The sequence below is a fragment of the Rutidosis leptorrhynchoides genome, chromosome 3 (genome assembly GCF_046630445.1).
Source record: "Rutidosis leptorrhynchoides isolate AG116_Rl617_1_P2 chromosome 3, CSIRO_AGI_Rlap_v1, whole genome shotgun sequence".
Taxonomy (NCBI): domain Eukaryota; kingdom Viridiplantae; phylum Streptophyta; class Magnoliopsida; order Asterales; family Asteraceae; genus Rutidosis; species Rutidosis leptorrhynchoides.
The window spans coordinates 107366143-107387311 of record NC_092335.1 but is presented as its reverse complement, the minus strand read 5'-3'; the positions used below and the strand labels follow the sequence as shown (position 1 = coordinate 107387311).

Here is a 21169-nt window from a genome sequence, read left to right as displayed (position 1 = left end):
AGAGGCGCTATGATAGTCGCTCGAGGACACATTTGTGGCACACTATACAAAACTCATGTGAAGATCTGTACAGACGGCCTTAATGTTGCAGAAAAAGAGGCGTCACAAAATTTATGGCACCAGAGACTCGGTCACATGAGTGAAAAAGGGTTGTATACCCTAATAAAGAAAGAGCTTATCAATGTAGACAAGGACGCTGCACTAGATCATTGCAATCATTGTCTGTTTGGTAAGCAACATAGAGTCTCGTTTAATTCCTCTTCAACGAGAAGATCAGAGTTACTCAGTCTGGTGCACTCTGATGTTTGCGGTCCCTTGGAGGTTGAATCAATTGGAGGCAACCGAGACTTTCTAACATTTATCGATGATGCTTCTAGAAAGGTGTGGGTATATTTCTTGCGGACGAAGGACCAAGTTTTCGATTACTTCAAACAGTTCCATGTCATGGTAGAACGTGAGACAGGAAAGAAGTTAAAGTGTCTTCGATCCGACAACGGCGGTGAATACTCTTCCAGGTAGTTCGATGCCTATTGCAGATCATATGGCATCCGACATGAGAAGACAGTTCCACGTACCCCTCAACACAATGGTATAGTAGAAAGAATGAACCGAACAATTATGGAACGTGTTCGGAGCATGCTCAGTATAGCTAAGCTGCCAAAGCCATTCTGGGGAGAAGCAGTCAGAGCCGCATGTTACTTGATCAACCGATCTCCATCAGTACCACTGAATTTTGAAGTTTCGGAGAAACTTTGGTCTGGAAAGGATCCATCATACTCTCACTTAAGAGTATTTGGATGTTTGGCGTACGCACATGTATCCAAGGAGCTCAGGCAGAAGCTGGATGTAAAGACTACTCCATGCATATTCATAGGCTATGGAGATGAAGAATTTGGATACAGATTATGGGATCCAAAGGAGAAAAAGGTTATCAGAAGTAGGGACGTGGTGTTCCATGAAAGCCAGACAATAGAAGATATTGAAAACCCCACAATATCTCAGAAATCAAATGTTGTCACTCAGGTGCCAGAGGTAACAACAGAATCATTTATGAGAAATGAACATGCAGTGCAAGATGAAATACCGAAAGTAGAAGATAATGAGGAAAGTGACGGTGCTGAGCAGGGGGAGCCACAACCCCATCTGCCAGACGTTCCAGGACCATCACAAGGCGAAGATGATGGTGGATCTCCTCAGTATATTCCAGAAGTTCGAAGATCTGAACGAGGTCGGATTCCATCGAGTGGATATCCGGAATCCGAGTACCTTCTACTTACTGGAGATGGAGAACCAGAGAGTTTTCATGAAGCAGTATCTCATAAGGACAAAGAAAAATGGTTGCTCGCAATGCAGGATGAGATGGATTCTCTCTGAAAAATCAGACTTATGAGATCGTAGAACTTCCACAAGGGAAGAAGGCACTGAAAAACAAATGGGTGTTCAAGCTGAAAAAGGATGGCAGTGGAAAAGTGGTGAAATACAAAGCACGACTTGTAGTCAAAGGATTCCAACAGAAGAAAGGAATTGACTTTGACGAGATATTTTCACGAGTAGTCAAGATGACTTCAATCAGAGTCATACTTGGATTGGTCGCAAGTATGAACTTGGAGCTTGAACAGATGGATGTAAAGACGGCTTTTCTTCATGGAGATTTACATGAAGAAATTTACATGTAGCAGCCAGAAGGTTTTGAGGTTTCAGGAGATAATCTCGTATGCAAGCTGAAGAAAAGTTTGTACGGTTTAAAGCAGGCACCTAGGCAGTGGTACAAGAAGTTTGACTCATGCATGGTGAGTCAAGGGTACAAGAAAACTGCAGCAGATGAGTGTGTCTACATTCAGAAGTTTTCTGAAGGAGATTTCGTTGCTCTTCTACTATATGTAGACGATATTTTGATCGTAGGGAAAAATGCAACGAAGATCAACCAGCTGAAGAAGGAACTCTCTAAGTCTTTTGACATGAAAGACTTAGGACAAGCTCAACAGATTTTGGGAATGCAGATAACCCGAGACAGGAAGAATAGAAGGTTATGGGTATCTCAGGAGAAGTATATTGAACGAGTGCTTTCACGGTTCAATATGAACAATGCCAAACCTGTTAGCATTCCATTAGCCAATCATTTCAAGTTAAGTAAGAGTTCTTGTCCCTCGTCCAAGGAAGAGATTGGGGAGATGTCGACAGTACCATATTCTTCGGCTGTTGGAAGTTTGATGTATGCGATGGTGTGTACGAGACCCGATATTGCTCACGCAGTGGGAACAGTGAGTCGTTTTCTCTCTAACCCCGGGAAAGAGCATTGGAATGCGGTAAAATGGATTCTCAGATATCTTAAAGGTACAACGAAGATATGTCTTTGTTACGGGGGAGCTGATCCAATCTTGGAAGGCTATACGGATGCTGATATGGCTGGAGATCCTGAGAGTAGGAAATCTACTTCAGGATTCATTTACACTTTTGCAGGAGGAGCTGTTTCATGGCAGTCAAGACTACAGAAGTGTGTTGCATTATCCACAACCGAATCAGAATATATTGCTGCCGCAGAAGCTGGAAAAGAAATGTTGTGGTTAAAGCGCTATCTACAAGAATTTGGAATCAAGCAAAAGGAGTACAAGGTACATTGTGACAGTCAGAGTGCTCTAGATTTGAGCAAGAACTCCATGTACCATTCCCGTACAAAACATATTGATATCCGCTATCATTGGATATGAGAGGTAATTGATCGACAACTGTTGAGACTAGTGAAGATCCATACAAAGGAGAATCCTGCGGATATGTTAACAAAGGTGGTGACTCGAGAGAAGTTAGAGTTATGCAGGGACATAATCGGAATGTTTTCTATGGATACGTCTGGAGGGGGAGAATTGATGATTTCCAGCCGTATCTTTTAGATGTTTCTATTCTAGCCGTAATCTAGATTTTTCTAGATGTTCAAAGAAGCCGGTTGAAGAAGCAAAGTTGGAAACAATTACGGCTAGCCACTTGTTTGACAACTCATATGGAAGTATTCAAATTGGAAACGATTACGGCTAGCCACCTTTTTATGCGTTCACACCAATCCCGTTCACACTTTTCCACCTCCTCAAAATTTTCCTATAAATAGAGGTGGAAACCTTCATTGTAATGCGTTCAGAAAAGTGTAATCACAACCTAGTTAGTGTGTGTGAGATATGTGTAATCCTAACCAAGAGTGAATACATCCCTAGAGAGTGGTGAGAATTCCTAGTGTGTTAGTTTGAGAGTTCTTTTTTTTTTTTTTTTTTTTTTTTGTGTGTTTTTGAGTTTTGTAATACTCTGTATTCTATTCTTGTGAGTAATAGACTTATTTTCTCTCAAATTTCTCTCTACCAACGTCCAGGCGATCCCCTCTTAATCACAACAAGTTCCTCTATTTAAAGTAATAATGTTATTTATTAGATGGCCTAATAGTATTAAGGTTGTCCTTCAAATTATGAAGAAGTTAGTTCAAATTCAAATTCACATATAATATAAACAAATATAAATGTAGATGTATATATTAATGAAAAATGTTTGTGCTAGTGCTAAAATGTGAGTTCAATCATCAATGGATTTCATTTTTTTCAAGCATCGTACAATATCGAGACAAATAAAAAGTACAGGATGAACAAAACATTCCCGTTCAATCTAGATGGTACGGAGTATAATACTAGAATATTCGGCTTTAAATGTTCTAGAGTTGGGCTTGAAGAAGGGCTACAAACTATGGGCTTGAACTGGGCCAATAAAAAAAGGAAAATGATACATAAAAAAAAAAAAAAAAAACATATGAGTAACAAGTAACAACTGAGGCTCTGGAGATCTATTTCTTCACAGTTTTTTTGACTCTTATTTTTGGACTATTTGTGGTGCAAGTCTAACAAATACATTCCCAATTGGAACAAAAGTTATCCAGAAATGTGGGCGATATACCTTTTCTAGCACAATATATTACAAATTCAGACATGTTTCAACATTTTAGCATTATATATTACAAGTTAAAGTTATGATACATATCTTATGATATATCGACTCATAAAAACTAACAACTTTAAAATTTCAACGTCCTGATAGAGTATTAGTTGTATCAGTAGCAACGGATGTTGATGATTCCACATTAGAAATTTGAATTCTCACCTCATCGTCCGAAATAAAAGACCTTACTGGTTGTGGTTTATCATCTACTGATTTATCACTCAAAAGAGTTACCACTTCAGACATCGAAGGTCTTGCTGAAACAGGCGACTGTGTACACATCAAAGCTATCTCAATTATTTTCAACACATCTTCAACTACATATCCACTTGGGTCTAGTTTTTCGTCTATTAAATCATTATGCGTCCCATTATCATATAAATTCCACGCCTGCACATCCGAAAAGTTGAATGAAAAAAATATATTTACATTATAGTGTATGCAATATAATATATACTTACGTGATCAAGTAGGTTTTGAGTCGTTGATTTATCGTCGATGACATCATTGTACATCTTTCCACTAATGATTTCTAAAACCACTATACCAAAACTGTATGTATCAACCTTCTCTGATAATTGCCCATGGATAGCATATTCAGGTGCTACATAACCACTATTTCTGTAAATTAATAACACTTGTTAATTTTAGTTGATTTTAAATAATAGAGGGTTATTTTAGTAAATTTAATTTTACTGAATCAAACATACTTGGAGCCTGCCAATTTGGTGCTGAGGTGGGTTTTATCTTCTGGTAGTAGTCTTATCAGCCCAAAGTCTGAAATTTTCGGTTGAAATTCGTTATCGAGTAGAATGTTACTAGTTTTAATATCTCTATGGATGATGGTAACATGGTACTGTTCGTGCAGGTACGCAAGACCCCTTGCGATCCCATAGATTATGTCAAACCTTTGTTTCCAGTTTAACGTCATCGTTTTGTCGCCTGTTGCATAGAAATACCTTTAGTACTAGCAGCCGGATGAAGATTTATAATGATATTTATTTATGGAACTCACCAAAAAGAAATTGATCGAGGCTGCGATTTTCCATGTACTCGTGAACGAGAAATAAGTGAGGGCCTTTACTGCAATATCCAAGAAGACGTACGATATGTCGATGGTGAACATTACTTATGATCTTAAGCTCATCGTTGAATCGTCTTTTTCCTCTACCAGAAGCCATAAAAGTTTTCTTGATTGCAACTGCGTCTCCACCCTTTAGAGTACCCTGTATCGTGCAGTCGTGATACACAAACAATGAGTTGAGTTAAAAAAATTATTATAAAAAAATCATAAAAAAAGATATAAGGAATTTTTTTCACTATGTTACCTTATAAACTTCTCCAAACATTCCTCCACCGAGTCTGTTCTCATCGCTGAAATTATTTGTCGCTTCTTTTAAATCATTGTAGCTATATGTAGATGGACCTTGCAGCAATTCGATTGATGTAGCTGATTTATCTAGCAATATATATGGAAAACAACATAGAAACCATCATTAAGGTGTAAATATGTTCTAAAGAACAAGTAATAATACTAATTACACAAAAGCCAAATCGTTTGTGTTTACCTTGATGGTCTCTACTCATCTTTTTCGATCTGCGATACCATAAGAAAAATGCAAGTACAAGCAGTAATAAACTAACACCTCCAACAACTCCCCCAATAATGGATCTCTTCTTGTTTGAATCTCCTAAAAAAACATTGAAACGCAAAATATATTTTATCAATAAATAACAAACTACACGGAAAAGGGGATCGTTTTCAAAAGATTGAAGGTCTTACCATCCCAAAGGAGCGATGAAATATCGGTTGTCTGGTTTAGTCCAAAAAACGGAGTCCTTGAATACCTCATGAAGCAGCCGTTATCCATTGCACGCCCAGTAATAGTAGGAAGACACTGGTATAGTGAAGCTGATCTTAACTGCAAACATTGTGAACAAACACTCTGGCTTATGTTTAGATTACATTGAGCGATGGCATACACGGTTGCACTACCATCAGCAACTTGCCTAGTAGAAACTGCATAGTATTTTGGGGCTCTTGGTGCAGCGATTCGAAGGTCTGATAATAACTTTTCGGCTGCTTTTTGAAATTCTGTTGGCTGAGGCGACGTTGTGTTGTCACATAGTAGCACACCAGCCCGATCGTTAGCCTCAGCGTAGAAGTTATAGTTCTCATACCTACATTGCAAAAATTAATTTTTAGCATCGACGTCACGTTTTGTATAATTACACTTTACCACCCGGTATGAGTCGAATTTTGCACCCACGCATTAACGCGATAACCATCTCAAAATATCTTGGTGGTTGGGTTATAATAAGGTCTCAAATTCAAACCTACATATCTTGGGCCCACCAGGGAAAAGGGTCGGAAACGATCACGTGATAACCCAGATAAGTCTCGTGTACACTCAAGTAAATTTTTTTGATAGATCCACCACAACTATATATGCATATGAATTAATGAGTTGTACTATACAACTCAATAATGCATAGTTGAAAATCATGATGAAAATATCATTGTCAAGTAAAAAACCCCCTTCCCTGAGTAACAGGGAAAACATTATCCGTTTACCCATTAACGCACACCCTAGTAGTTCACTCGAGTACTCGACGTTATCTTTTAACTCGTGTTCACAAAACATACCTGTGTGTGGTTTTTTATAAATATCTGAAAAGGAAGCCTAGTACATAGTCAAACAGGGCAAGATAATCACTTATATTACTGTCATCATCCATTTTAGACTATACTTTATTGCGAAAATCAATCAAATATATACTACTTATGGTTGTGTTGGTTCATAGAATGTCCTTTAATGATTGATAATGTTTTTGAATTGGTGATAACTTTATAATCTTCAGATTATTAGATAAGTGATTCTAGTGGAAGTGTAAAGTATATATATTTAGGCACATACAATCAACAAAAATAAGAAGAAAAAAAAAAAAAAAAACACTAACCTTACATCGCAGTCGCTATAAATAGCATGAGCACCATTAACATTACCACATACTTTTAACTGATTAACTGCATAGTCAAAACAGGATAAACAATCTGGAGTCGAAAGATATCCCCTGCACCAAGCAAGGCCCCACACGGATTCACCATTGATCAAAACACGATCAGCAGCATAGCCACTGGACGTCAACTGATGACGTAGACTTGAAAGCGTATCGTTAAGATTGATCAAGAAATAGTTTTCATGCGTACCTTTGTACATACTACAATAGTATCTCATTAAAGTGCTATTTCTATCGGTGGGCCCGGAGATTTGCGATGTAACTGGCTTGGACATGGTTACGAGGACTAATATCGTCACCGACAGGCTCGTTAGTCGCCATGTTAACAGCCTTTTTTCGGGTGCTTTCATGTTCATGTTTGGTTTTGGGTGTTTATGTTTTTTAGTTGACCAGTTTAGTTAGCTAACTGAGGTATAGAGGTAGAAGAAAATATATTCTGATTTATAGAAGATAGTGCTCATTGCCTGGGCCTTTGAGAGAAAAACTCGAAAGTCGTAATTCGTTTGAAGTAATTTATTTTTTCATGTCCTTTTCCACTAGTCAGTAAAAACGGTTATTCAAGTTAAGTTCAGACTATTCAATTTGGTTTGGTTGACTAGACTTTAAATATTGTAAACTAGTTCGGACCGGCCCGCGCAATGCGGCGGAGCTTTCGGTCGGCGTATTCATATTTAACACAGTTTTATTTACAGAAGGGAAAACGGGCCATGTGTTATACGTCGTTGTTGGTGTTGTCGTCTTTAGCGGTTTTTAAAATCTTTCCGGTTCAAGCGTAGATAGTTTTGTTTTGTTGATAAAATTATTTCGAGCCTAATGGTGCTGGCGAAAAAATTTAACTCGCGTCGAGCAGGAAGATACGGGTTGTCGTTATGTTTAGCGTTTTTTAAAAAGTGTCCATTTCGAACGTAGTTAGTATCGTTTTGTTCATAAAATTATTTCGAGTTTGACGCTGCCGTCGTAAAAATTTAACTCGTGCCGAGCGGGAAGATACGGGTTGTCGTTGTGTTTAGCGTTTTTTTGAGAAGTGACGTTTCGCGTATAGTTAGTCCCGTTGGGTTCCTAAGATTTTTCCGAGTTGTACGGTGGTCTCTGAAGAATTTAAACTTGCATCCAGTGAGATTATAGGAGCCGTTATAAATTCGGGTGAAGTTAGTTTCTTATATTTTAATTAAATTATATATTTACACTTATTACCCCTTAAAAAGTGTATACCTGAAGGATCATTCTGAAAATATAGGGAAAGTTGAGGGGTTATTTATAATGTGAATGCAAACACAAAACTACAATCAAGTTTAATGGAAACTACAAGGTTTCCCGTGGTTTTTTGTATGTAAAAAAATAAAATAAAATAAAATAATAAAATATTAATAATAATAATAATAAAATAATAATAATAATAAAATAATAATAATAATAATAATAATAATAATAATAAAATAATAATAATAATAAAATAATAATAATAATAATAATAATAATAATAAAATAATAATAATAATAATAATAAAATAATAAAATAATAATAAAAGGTTAGTTAATTCGTACTACGTAATATGCTTTTTACTATGGGAATTGATTCGTACACCACCTCAAATTTGCCATACACCACCAAATAAATTATTTGGACATTTATACCCTTCATTTGGTGGTGTATGACAAATTTGATAGTGTAAAAGAAAGGGTAAAAATGTCTAAATAATTAATTTGGTGGTGTATGGCAAATTTAAAGTGGTGTACGGATCAACCCCTTTTTACTATACAGATTGATTTATTATACCACTGTGATTTTAATATACACCATTATTAAGTAATTACTCCGTATGTTTTAAAGGTTTATACTGTATAATAATAATAGTATTGCTAATAATTTACTATATGAATGAAAATTTAAATTCTATTCATATTAATATTTTTATGTATTATCAATTTTGAATTCAATAATTTGTTTGAAATTAAATGGACCAATTAGAGTGCGACATGTGGCGCGACAATCTACATTTGATTGAAAAAAAAAATTCGATTTTTTTTAAAATAATTTTTTTTTTTAAAATTTAGCATGTCAAATCGAATTACATGTTATTGTAAAACCCAATGCATGTCAAATCCAATCACATATGATTGAGAAAAATTTTAAAAAAAAAAATTTAAAAACATTTTTTTTTTCAAATTTTTTTCACTCACGTGTGATTGGATTTGACTTGCAAAATCACATGTGATTGGCATGCAGAATCACATGTGATTTGAAAAAAAAAATCGAAAAAAAATTCGTAAAAAAAAATTTCGATTTTTTTTTTTCCAATCACATGTGATTGTCGCACCACATGCCGCACTCTGATTGGTCCCTTGAATCTCAACTTAAAATTTGGATTCATTTGAATATTTCTAATATCAACGTCAAATAAATAAGATATAAAATATAAAATAATACTTCATACAAAACATATACAAACATCTTGTTGGTTGTTTTTTTTCGGAAAAAAACTATAAACTTTTATAATAAAAGAGAGACTAGCTTAAGACCCGCAAAATTTGCGGGTTTCGGCAATAAAAATTGAAAAAGTATTATATTAGTTAAGAACACATAAATTGTATAGACCAAAATTTTTGTATAAGATTCAAATGATGCAATTCACGTAGAAGAACTAAATAAGCGCGGTAAATAAAGTATTAAAAACATAATGAATATAAGAAATGTTCAAACAAATAATAAAAGACGACAATTGATAGACTAAGTTTGGATAAAGCTAAATTGTTTTGTGACGAGTTTCCCAAAGGTTAGTTAAAGCAACCAATCGATTGAAGTAGTCACTTAGTGTTAACATTGAAGCCGCTTGTTGTTTTTCTTTAAGTATACTTCGTATCTCCTTTAAAGTCTTTTCACGTAGTCGATCACCCTACATAATAGACATAAGAAAAATACATATCAAAGTATTGCAATTTAAACGCATATATTGTAGTTATAAAGTGTATAAGATTTAGTTTACCTTCTCCATTAAATCTAAGAAAATAGTGAATTTTCCTGTTAAAGATGACATATGACTTGCAAAATTTGTCATAGCACATTCATCACCTTTATTAACAAAATCTTGTCCAGTTAAAGAAGTTGCTATATTTCTTTGCAAATCTTCAAATTCTTTACTAATTTCACCTTCCTCATTCAAGAACTGTTCTTTCAAGTTGTCAAATTTGCTCTTTTGTCCATTTAACATTTCCACATGATTCATTATCAACTGGAAAAAAAAAATAACAAAGGTTTTAATAATTTAAATTAGATGTAAAAAAGAAAAAAAGATATAAATGTAGAACAAAGCTTTTAAAAAAATTAAATAGATGTTGAAAGGACCCGTTCATATACATTATAAACGATTCACAATAGTTGATTACATCGCGAGGTATTTGACCTCTATATGATACATTTTACAAACATTGCATTCGTTTTTAAAAGACAAACTTTCTTTACAACGAAAGTTGACGGCATGCACACCATTTCATAATACATTCAACTATAATTGGCTTAATAATAATCTTGATGAACTCAATAACTCGAATGCAACGTCTTTCAAAATATGCCATGAATGACTCCAAGTAATATCCTTAAAATGAGCTAATGCACAGCGGAAGATTTCTTTAATACCTGAGAATAAACATGCTTTAAAGTGTCAACCAAAAGGTTGGTGAGTTCATAGGTTTATCATAACAATCATTTCAATATATTAATAGACCACAAGATTTCCGTTTATAAATATATGTACACTCGCAAGTGTATAAAAGTATTCTATAAGTTGTAGGCACCCGGTAACAAGCCTTAACGTTCATGTTTTACCCTCTGAAGTACACCAGATCAGGTGTGTTTAAAATAACCTCGAAGTACTAAAGCATCCCATAGTCAGGATGGGGTTTGTCAGTCCCAATAGATCTATCTTTAGGATTCGCGCCTACCGTACATAGACAAGTAGTTTAATGTTACCAAGCTAAGGGTATATTTCTGGTTTAAACCCACGTAGAATTAGTTTTAGTACTTGTGCCTATTTCGTAAAACATTTATAAAAACAGTGCATGTATTCTCAGTCCCAAAAATATATATAAAAGGAAGCAAATGAAACTCACAATACTGTATTTCGTAGTAAAAATACATATAACGTCATTTAACAAGTGCAAGGTTGGCCTCGGATTCACGAACGTATCAATATTGAGATTCAATATTGCAGGAAAGTACGTAGACGCAACGGAGATGATAAACATTAGATTGACCTCACGAGCATACCCATGAACCATACCCATCACCTCCATAGCTATAACCCATAATTTCCTTAGCTTCGACTCATTCAAAAAAACTATTTTGAAATCACTCGGACAGCACTCCGTCGTAATATTTTATGTATACTAATAATATCTTGAAATAATACAGAGCAAATATATATATATATATATATATATATATATATATATATATATATATATATATAAATTGATTGAGAGAGTTTAAAGAAATATATTTTCAAGTTTCTATGAAATAATGAAACCTATTGAATTCTATTTATAATAGATTTTTGATTTATTAAAGTGAATTATTAAAGTATGAATTATTAAAGTGAATTATTAAAGTATGAATTATTAAAGTATGAATTATTAAAGTGAATTATTAAAGTATGAATTATTAAAGTGAATTATTAAAGTATGAATTATTAAAGTGAATTATTAAAGTATGAATTATTAAAGTGAATTATTAAAGTTAAAGTAAAGTAAAAGTAAAGTCAAGGTAAAGTTAAAGTATAGTAAAAGTATAAAAACTATGTATGTAAAATACGCGTATAAATATATATAATATTAATTTAAATCGTTATATATATTTAATGAAATAAAATATAAATATCGTTATATTTATTATACTGGTTAAGTAATGAGTTGTCAAAAGTGATTCTAGATATTTATAAAAGTTATATACATTTTAATAATAAAGTTCTTTTTAAACTGAAAACGTCTTTGTACGTTTGAAAATAGATTAATAGAATATTATGGAAACCAATTCTCCACTAGCTTTTGTCTAACTTTCATAAATGACACTTTATATTTTTATTTATAAATAGCTTTACAAATTATTCTGAATATCGTTAAGAGGAATAGATTTTCTCAAATCATAGTGGACCTCTCAACAGAGACTTGTAATCATAATTCAATGTTTCTGATAATTCAATCATTTAATATATATTTTTTTTAATTTCGTCGAAAATCATATTGAAACAAATACGTTCGTGTAAAGTATTATACGTTTAATACTTTATTAATATTCTCAAGTTATAATATATATATATATATATACATATACATATCTATTTATATATAATGGTTCGTGAATCGTCGGAATTTGGTCGAGGTTATAATGAATGTATGAACACAGTTTAAAATTCTTGAGATTTAACTTAACAAACTTTGCTTATCGTGTCGGAATAATATAAAGATTAAAGTTTAAATTTGATCGAAAATTTCCGGGTCGTCACAGTACCTACCCGTTAAAGAAATTTCGTCCCCGAAATTTGATAGAGGTCATCATGACTAACAATGAGAATGTTATTATAACGATTATAGAGTTTTATCATGTTCAAGAAGCATGGATAAAATAATTCGATTACTCGAAGCGTGTGAGTGAAGTTATCGTAAATGAATGAAATAAGATAATAGTGATTCGTCGTATCTTTTGACGTCATCACGATTGATCTCCGAAAAGAAAATCTTTGTAATCTATATTGGATTTGATTATTCGGCGATTAAGGAAATTATGATCCTCTTCGAATTAATGCGATAATCCATTTTGATTTCTCTGTCGGATATTTCACTATAAATCCACCTCATTTGTTTTCTTACAACTCACACCTTCTCAACTCATATTTTAAAGTATTTGTCAATATGCTTCATCCAGTGATGATTCTTGATATACTCCTCACTATCATATCTGTCGCTCTTCTTTTTCATCTGCCTCCGGAAGAATCTATTTGCTTCTACTATACTCTTGGTTTTATAGTGTTTTTAGTTCTCCCGTGTCTTTATATTGCTATATGCATTGATATATACGGTTTATGATTTCTGGGTTGTTGTTGGGTTTTATATCTTCCCTTATATTTCAAAGTCCTTGCTTCTTCTATAATCATTGTCATCCACAGTTAATGCTTTCTTCTATTTGCTATGATTTATACTCCCATTTCTAGTTCGGAGCTTTGTCCTTTCGTTTCTTCTTCTTGCGATTAAGCACCGCTTGTAATAGTCCAGAATTCGCAGATATAAATTTCGGAATGAACATTGTTAATGTTCTAGGAAGGAAATTGTAATGGCATGATCTTGACTTGCCAAATTACCAGAATACCTCGAAAAAGGCCGAATCATCAAGAAATATTTTCTTGATATTTAGAGATCAAAGAGAATACAAGAGTCGTGTAACATAGCACATGATGACGTTATGATCTGTGAATCATCATGTTCCATTTAGAAACTCAGCATGAATTACTGTAATATAATCACGTTGATCAAGTGTCATTATATTATACTAACTCATGCTTCAGCTCCCAACACTTCTTCAAGAATATTCTTATTTTAAACTCGAATGTTTCAGAATTTAGAAACTAAAATAATTTCTTTTATGATATAATACAGATAGCGCGAAGAGGTAAATGATTTCAGATAAGAATAATTATAAAAATATCTTCAGAAGTATGGATGATATTTATAATGAAAGATACGATGATATCTTAGAATGTCTAATATCAGAGGATGATGAAGGATATTGTCCGCAGGGGTTTAGAGTCAGGAGCAAGGTATTCATTAATGACTTCTGTAAGTACTGAATCATTTGGATTCTTTGAAGACAGGTTCAGCCTTTGTGATTTGTCCACAGCCTCCTTCATACTTTGCTCAATCCGTTTTCCAGTTCCAAAGCTTCTCTTTTTCTGAGCTTTGCCAATATACTATCCTTTATCATCCAACTTTTTACTGTTAAGGTCATTTACAGTTTTTGCTGCTTCATCAGCATTTTTCAAAATTTCAAGAACTGGTTCGCAGTTTAGGGTGTTTTTCAGAAATTTCTCATTCAAAGAATGTAAGTCTTGGAGGTAGACTTTGTGTGTATATGTAATTGTTGATGTAGACATGCTGCGAGGTTTCAAAATACTGATTGCTGATTCTCAATAATTGGTATGGCAATTCTTGTTATAAGGTACGAATGAGTATATGATAGGGTTTCGATAATTATAATGATTTTTTTTTTTTTTGGAAAGTCAAAGATCAGTTAAGTTGTTGGTAAGTTTATTGCTAATGTGGTGAATATAAACGATTCCCCAGTAACGTTGGCGAAAGGGCAACGTATCTATCGAGGTTATAATAAGACTGTTTTGATTGAGAAGTCGAAGTTGACTTGCTGGAGCTGTGACAAAACTGTCTATTTTGAAACGGAATTGAAAAGTTATTTTAGCTAGTAAATGCCAAAGGGTCTAACACGGATACGTGTCGAACTATGACTTGGGTTTTGAGAGTTTTTCAGGTGTATAACTGTGGGTAACATGTGGTTGGATCATCATCTCGATTGTTCCTTAGTTGAAGTGTCTTCAGGAATTTCAAAGGGTTTGAGCACATATTGTAATCGTTAATACATATGATGTTCTAACACAGTTTTGAAGTCAAAGTATAGCTTTGAAAGATATAGGAATCTAAGAGTGATGATACTGGTTATATTTCGAATTGAATTATGCGATTTCAAAATCAGAATATGTAATTGAATTTGAATGAGTATGATTGTTTTGATTTATATGAAAGAATGGATATTGTTGTGAAAGTAGGGAGTATAGTTGATGATTCCTGAATCAGTTTCAAAAAATGTAATATATTAATTGTGAATTTATATATCTCTCGGGTATTACCTACCCGTTAAAAAAAATTTCACAATTAATATTTTGTACAAAAGAAGTTTATTACAGTCTTTATGAAAATATATGTGTATATTTTCTTTAGATGTAATATGGATTTAATGAGTTAATATTAAATTAAACTCATTTGTTTTATGGTTGGAACTAGAATTGAGTAATCCCTAAAACTTTATAAATTGCATAAGTATTTCTTCAATAATATTGAAATTATGAATCATTACTTTGTTATTTGTTGGTTTTCGTGAAATTCTTGTGAACTTCGCAAGGTACGAATGATGTTATTTGAAAAGTTTCGAGTACATAGATGATGAAAGTGTAAAATCAAACATATATTCGAATAATACACTTGATTTATTATGAATTGGATTTTTATTGAATTGAGACAGAGATTGTAATTAACGATGGTTAAGTTGCGGAAGAAGGATGTACATCATTGCATATTTGTAATATGAATTAACTGAGTAGTTAAGATTCACACATAATAGCTTAGTACGGGAAGATTTATTATGGTTTAAAATTTTATACATATAAAATATACATATAAATCTTTCGATTGGAAATGAGTTAATACTTCATAACTCGTTGATACAATATATTTGTTGTTGATTCGTAATGATGTCCACAATGATTCTTGAACTGACAGAGTTTGTGATGTTACATGTGCTGTTGATTCTGACGATACTGACGGCACTGACTGTGTTGATGATGCTACGGTCCTGTTGATGCTGTTGGTAAAACAATTCTAGCTTGTAAATCGTACACCATTTTCGATCAAAGTTTCTACTCTACCATCTCCGTTCACTCATCCGATTTACGGTCAGAATTAAATAATCTCTAAGATTTTGGAGATTACATAACTGCCGCAGAGATATCTCTTCAATGAAGTTTATGAATTAATACTTCATCGTTTGTTGTTGTTGATATTCCAGGATATTTACAGGGCGAATGACGTTGATGTTTGAGATAAAGATTGTAATGTTGCGGTGTGGGATGTGGATGTTGTTGTTGGTGGTGGTGATGGTACTGTTGGTGTTGCTGATGGTGGTACTGTTTATGCTGCTGGTGCTGCTGCTGGTATTTATAAACTTTGCACGATATTCTCCAAAGCCACTACCCGAGCGCGAAGCTCGTTGACTTCTTCTATTACACCGGGGTGATTGTCGGTTCGGACGAGCGGATAAATAAAATCTAGAATTTGGTGTAGTATGTAATCGTGACAAGATACTCTAGAAATAAGAGAGAAAATGGTGTTTCAGATAGGTTCGCCGGTAAGTGCTTCAGGTTCTTCGCCAAGAGGGCAATGTGGCGGATGGAAGGGATCACCTTCTTCTTGTCTCCAATGATTAAGGAGGCTACGAACCCATCCCCAATTCATCCAGAATAGATGATGACTAATTGGTTGATCCATTCCGGTCACACTGCTTTCGGAACTTGAGTGGGATTCCATTTCGGAATCCGAGGGACTTGAACTAATGACGAATTCCATTTCGTACGATTGAATAAAGAATTTTTCGATATGAAATGATTTTCCGGCTATCGGGTGGTATTCTAATTATATAGAGCAAAAGGTTTCGTAGATTACGGAGGAATTTACGGAATATGTCAGGCAAAGTTTACAGTAACAGATACGCTAAGATATGAATTAGCAGATACGCTAAGATATGAATTTTGTCTATACACTATTCATGCAATCAATGCAATAAGATGTGTCTAGACTAAGAATGATAAGCAGATAATTTCCGACAAAAATGATGAGCAAAACTTTTGACATGCAGACACGGTCGAAGTCCAGACTCACTAATGCATCCTAACGACTATCAGTTAGACACACTAATGCAGACCTGGTTCGCTAAGACCACCGCTCTGATACCAACTGAAAGGACCCGTTCATATACATTATAAACGATTCACAATAGTTGATTACATCGCGAGGTATTTGACCTCTATATGATACATTTTACAAACATTGCATTCGTTTTTAAAAGACAAACTTTCTTTACAACGAAAGTTGACGGCATGCACACCATTTCATAATACATCCAACTATAATTGGCTTAATAATAATCTTGATGAACTCAATAACTCGAATGCAACGTCTTTCAAAATATGCCATGAATGACTCCAAGTAATATCCTTAAAATGAGCTAATGCACAGCGGAAGATTTCTTTAATACCTGAGAATAAACATGCTTTAAAGTGTCAACCAAAAGGTTGGTGAGTTCATAGGTTTATCATAACAATCATTTCAATATATTAATAGACCACAAGATTTCCGTTTATAAATATATGTACACTCGCAAGTGTATAAAAGTATTCTATAAGTTGTAGGCACCCGGTAACAAGCCTTAACGTTCATGTTTTACCCTCTGAAGTACACCAGATCAGGTGTGTTTAAAATAACCTCGAAGTACTAAAGCATCCCATAGTCAGGATGGGGTTTGTCAGTCCCAATAGATCTATCTTTAGGATTCGCGCCTACCGTACATAGACAAGTAGTTTAATGTTACCAAGCTAAGGGTATATTTCTGGTTTAAACCCACGTAGAATTAGTTTTAGTACTTGTGCCTATTTCGTAAAACATTTATAAAAACAGTGCATGTATTCCCAGTCCCAAAAATATATATAAAAGGAAGCAAATGAAACTCACAATACTGTATTTCGTAGTAAAAATACATATAACGTCATTTAACAAGTGCAAGGTTGGCCTCGGATTCACGAACGTATCAATATTGAGATTCAATATTGCAGGAAAGTACGTAGACGCAACGGAGATGATAAACATTAGATTGACCTCACGAGCATACCCATGAACCATACCCATCACCTCCATAGCTATAACCCATAATTTTCTTAGCTTCGACTCATTCAAAAAAACTATTTTGAAATCACTCGGACAGCACTCCGTCGTAATATTTTATGTATACTAATAATATCTTGAAATAATACAGAGCAAATATATATATATATATAAATTGATTGAGAGAGTTTAAAGAAATATATTTTCAAGTTTCTATGAAATAATGAAACCTATTGAATTCTATTTATAATAGATTTTTGATTTATTAAAGTGAATTATTAAAGTATGAATTATTAAAGTGAATTATTAAAGTATGAATTATTAAAGTGAATTATTAAAGTATGAATTATTAAAGTGAATTATTAAAGTATGAATTATTAAAGTGAATTATTAAAGTATGAATTATTAAAGTGAATTATTAAAGTATGAATTATTAAAGTGAATTATTAAAGTATGAATTATTAAAGTGAATTATTAAAGTTAAAGTAAAGTAAAAGTAAAGTCAAGGTAAAGTTAAAGTATAGTAAAAGTATAAAAACTATGTATGTATAATATGCGTATAAATATATATAATATTAATTTAAATCGTTATATATATTTAATGAAATAAAATATAAATATCGTTATATTTATTATACTGGTTAAGTAATGAGTTGTCAAAAGTGATTCTAGATATTTATAAAAGTTATATACATTTTAATAATAAAGTTCTTTTTAAACTGAAAACGTCTTTGTACGTTTGAAAATAGATTAATAGAATATTATGGAAACCAATTCTCCACTAGCTTTTGTCTAACTTTCGTAAATGACACTTTATATTTTTATTTATAAATAGCTTTACAAATTATTCTGAATATCGTTAAGAGGAATAGATTTTCTCAAATCATAGTGGACCTCTCAACAGAGACTTGTAATCATAATTCAATGTTTCTGATAATTCAATCATTTAATATATATTTTTTTTAATTTCGTCGAAAATCATATTGAAACAAATACGTTCGTGTAAAGTATTATACGTTTAATACTTTATTAATATTCTCAAGTTATAATATATATATATATATATACATATACATATCTATTTATATATAATGGTTCGTGAATCGTCGGAATTTGGTCGAGGTTATAATGAATGTATGAACACAGTTTAAAATTCTTGAGATTTAACTTAACAAACTTTGCTTATCGTGTCGGAATAATATAAAGATTAAAGTTTAAATTTGATCGAAAATTTCCGGGTCGTCACAGATGTATAATATTTAAAATAGTTTTTGAGCACTGTACTTTCCTGGTGTGTTTAATAAATTTCCTTGCTTTTCAAAAAAAAAAAAATTAAATAGATGTATAATAGTAAAAAAAGATATAAATGTTTTACAGTTAAATTAAAAACTAATTACCTCGATAACATCAGACGGACGAAATCCACCTATCCACATTATACAGCGTGCCGTATGTGGCATCCAACATCCGTGAATAATATTGAAAATGTCTATTTGTGCTGCTTCTCTCTTCATTTGAAAAAGTTTGTTATAATGTGAAAAAATTTCATCCAGAATGGGAGTAATAGCAGAAGCATTGAACATTGGTCGCATCCTTCTTAATAAATTTGTTATATATTGTTGTAGTTGTTCCAACGAATCCGAATATAATTTTCGAAAGTTCAGTGGATCTTAGTTATATCCATGTGTGTTCGACACCCAAAAAAAAAACAATCAGAAAGGCTCAACATTATAATAAAGAAAATTGTTTACAAATATAATATTGAGCATTAATATGAACTACGTTTAAACTTTACCATTGTTTATAATTTGTTCCCTTATATCCTGCATACATTTTAAGTAATTTATATTAGTTAATATAAAAATAAGTATTGAATAATATAGACAACAATATCAATTACATACTTGAGGAGCACCTGTTGCATATGTTGTTAATTTAGAAGTTAAAACTCATAAGAATTTTTGGACTCATTATTCAATTACATACCATCCCATTCCTTAACTTTGCAGTTGTGTATGAATACCACAACCTTAGCCTTCATAGCATCATCCAAAGCAGAGACATACTCGTGGAGATGGGTAGCATGACCATTCCAAAGTGCACATCTTATCTTTTGACCACTATTTAGTTCAATAAATACATCGTCAGACATATGCAGTATACATACATGTTTTTCATATGATAAATCAACGACATATGTAACAATGAACGAATACTATTTGAAAAGTTTACTGGGGAATTAAATTAAAAAAAATGCCCATTGTAACCTGTTGTCTTTAAGTTGGAATTCAAGAGATTTAGTGTCGACTCCCTTGCTACGGGTAACACGTATCGGGTGCATCTCCACTAACTTCCCAACAACATCTAGTACATACATGCAAATGTAAGTAGTTAAACACGGGAAAACATATGTCATAAGACATAATAATCATATCAAAACAGGTTAATATTATAAGGAAACCTTACCAACGATATCATTAGACTTTGATCTCCACATTTGGCAAATATCATCATAGCTGACCACCCTAAAAACATCTCGTTCAATAACGAAAGCAGGACTTTTACGTACAATTGATGTACGTGTAAGGTGGATCTTAAACTCATGTTGAATGAGCTTAACATCATCATCGTGTTTGCCCACACGAAAGTTGGACAGCACAAAATGTTCACCTTCTTTGAAGGTGTCTCCAAAGAATGTCATTGCCTGCTTATCAGTAGTCGCTCTGATTTTGAACCCCTGTTAGTATCATTTAGTAACAATTAGGATTACTGGAATTTAATAGCATAAGTATTAGTATGAAACATATAAATACAGTCCATCTAAATATGCACAAGTCTAATTAACAATTGTATGACAATTGTAAAATTACCTGTTGGTCAACCAGTATCATTTCCAAGGACGATGCATTATTCGGATTCTTCCAGTATGTCTTCCTCCAATTGATATGAACTCTAATGCATATCTTCCAATCGTTAGTCTGGTCGGTAATGAGGTTTAGTGGTGTGAAGTTTTCAACAGTAGCCATTGAATGTTTTTGTTTGTGAGTAATTGGGAATGAATGTTTTGGTATGTATTTCAATGAGAACCAATGGTCATATTTATAGGTAAATATCACACGGTTTGATAGAGTAGAAAAGGCGGGAAATTTTGATTTTACAGGATCAAATAAGTATGGTAATAAATTGTTACTAATGACAGGAGCAATATCGTTGTTAATCAAAAATCCATTCCACGTAATTTGAATTTGACAGGATCAAATAAGTATGGTAATAAATCGTTACTATTTAGTAGTCCGTAGTCAACAATTGCTGTTTTTTAGGATTATCATAAAAAAATTAGCTGTTATCGCGTTATAATCGGACAGTGGCTTAATTTAGCATATCAATTTCAAGTTGACATCCATATTAGACGTGATATTAGGCTCATATGATCAATGATAGATATTTTAAGAATGGATTTTGACCTTCAAAT

At 33.0% G+C, this 21169-nt stretch overlaps 3 protein-coding genes across 3 annotated transcripts; all 3 read right to left on the bottom strand.

Annotated features, from left to right (window-relative positions):
• Window positions 1-3788: 3788 nt before the first annotated feature.
• LOC139896623 (cysteine-rich receptor-like protein kinase 2) lies at window positions 3789-7412 on the bottom strand. The gene is made up of 8 exons (XM_071879272.1): window positions 6931-7412; window positions 5753-6150; window positions 5538-5660; window positions 5298-5428; window positions 4985-5195; window positions 4680-4911; window positions 4431-4590; window positions 3789-4359 (listed from the first exon to the last, which is right to left on the bottom strand). Exons 1-8 carry the CDS (start codon window positions 7344-7346, stop codon window positions 4054-4056), a joined length of 1977 nt encoding a protein of 658 aa, XP_071735373.1. The 5' UTR covers window positions 7347-7412; the 3' UTR covers window positions 3789-4053.
• Window positions 7413-9734: 2322 nt separating this feature from the next.
• Window positions 9735-19289, bottom strand: LOC139900285 (transcription factor TGA2.3-like). Its single transcript, XM_071883072.1, has 3 exons — window positions 19095-19289; window positions 9975-10220; window positions 9735-9884 (listed from the first exon to the last, which is right to left on the bottom strand). Exons 1-3 carry the CDS (start codon window positions 19287-19289, stop codon window positions 9735-9737), a joined length of 591 nt encoding a protein of 196 aa, XP_071739173.1.
• A 192-nt stretch (window positions 19290-19481) lies between these two features.
• On the bottom strand, window positions 19482-20723 carry LOC139900284 (replication protein A 70 kDa DNA-binding subunit E-like). The gene is made up of 6 exons (XM_071883071.1): window positions 20568-20723; window positions 20164-20434; window positions 19965-20061; window positions 19684-19817; window positions 19602-19612; window positions 19482-19520 (listed from the first exon to the last, which is right to left on the bottom strand). The coding sequence occupies exons 1-6, from the start codon at window positions 20721-20723 to the stop codon at window positions 19482-19484; spliced, it is 708 nt and encodes a 235-aa protein (XP_071739172.1).
• Between the last annotated feature and the right edge of the window lie 446 nt (window positions 20724-21169).

What these genes read in the sequence shown, in the direction of transcription:
- LOC139896623 (XM_071879272.1), bottom strand. Translation starts at nt 7,346, where the DNA reads ATGAACATGAAAGCACCCGAAAAAAGGCTGTTAACATGGCGACTAACG. An exon ending in CCTCGATCAATTTCTTTTTG is followed by an intron (nt 4,912 to 4,984) that starts GTGAGTTCCATA and finishes TCTATGCAACAG; the next exon opens with GCGACAAAACGATGACGTTA. An exon ending in ACCAAATTGGCAGGCTCCAA is followed by an intron (nt 4,591 to 4,679) that starts GTATGTTTGATT and finishes ATTAATTTACAG; the next exon opens with AAATAGTGGTTATGTAGCAC.
- LOC139900285 (XM_071883072.1), bottom strand. Translation starts at nt 19,289, where the DNA reads ATGCGACCAATGTTCAATGCTTCTGCTATTACTCCCATTCTGGATGAA. An exon ending in GTCCGTCTGATGTTATCGAG is followed by an intron (nt 10,221 to 19,094) that starts GTAATTAGTTTT and finishes TTTTTTTTCCAG; the next exon opens with TTGATAATGAATCATGTGGA. An exon ending in TCTTAGATTTAATGGAGAAG is followed by an intron (nt 9,885 to 9,974) that starts GTAAACTAAATC and finishes TCTATTATGTAG; the next exon opens with GGTGATCGACTACGTGAAAA.
- LOC139900284 (XM_071883071.1), bottom strand. Translation starts at nt 20,723, where the DNA reads ATGGCTACTGTTGAAAACTTCACACCACTAAACCTCATTACCGACCAG. An exon ending in AAAGTCTAATGATATCGTTG is followed by an intron (nt 20,062 to 20,163) that starts GTAAGGTTTCCT and finishes TGTATGTACTAG; the next exon opens with ATGTTGTTGGGAAGTTAGTG. An exon ending in TTCCAACTTAAAGACAACAG is followed by an intron (nt 19,818 to 19,964) that starts GTTACAATGGGC and finishes TGAACTAAATAG; the next exon opens with TGGTCAAAAGATAAGATGTG.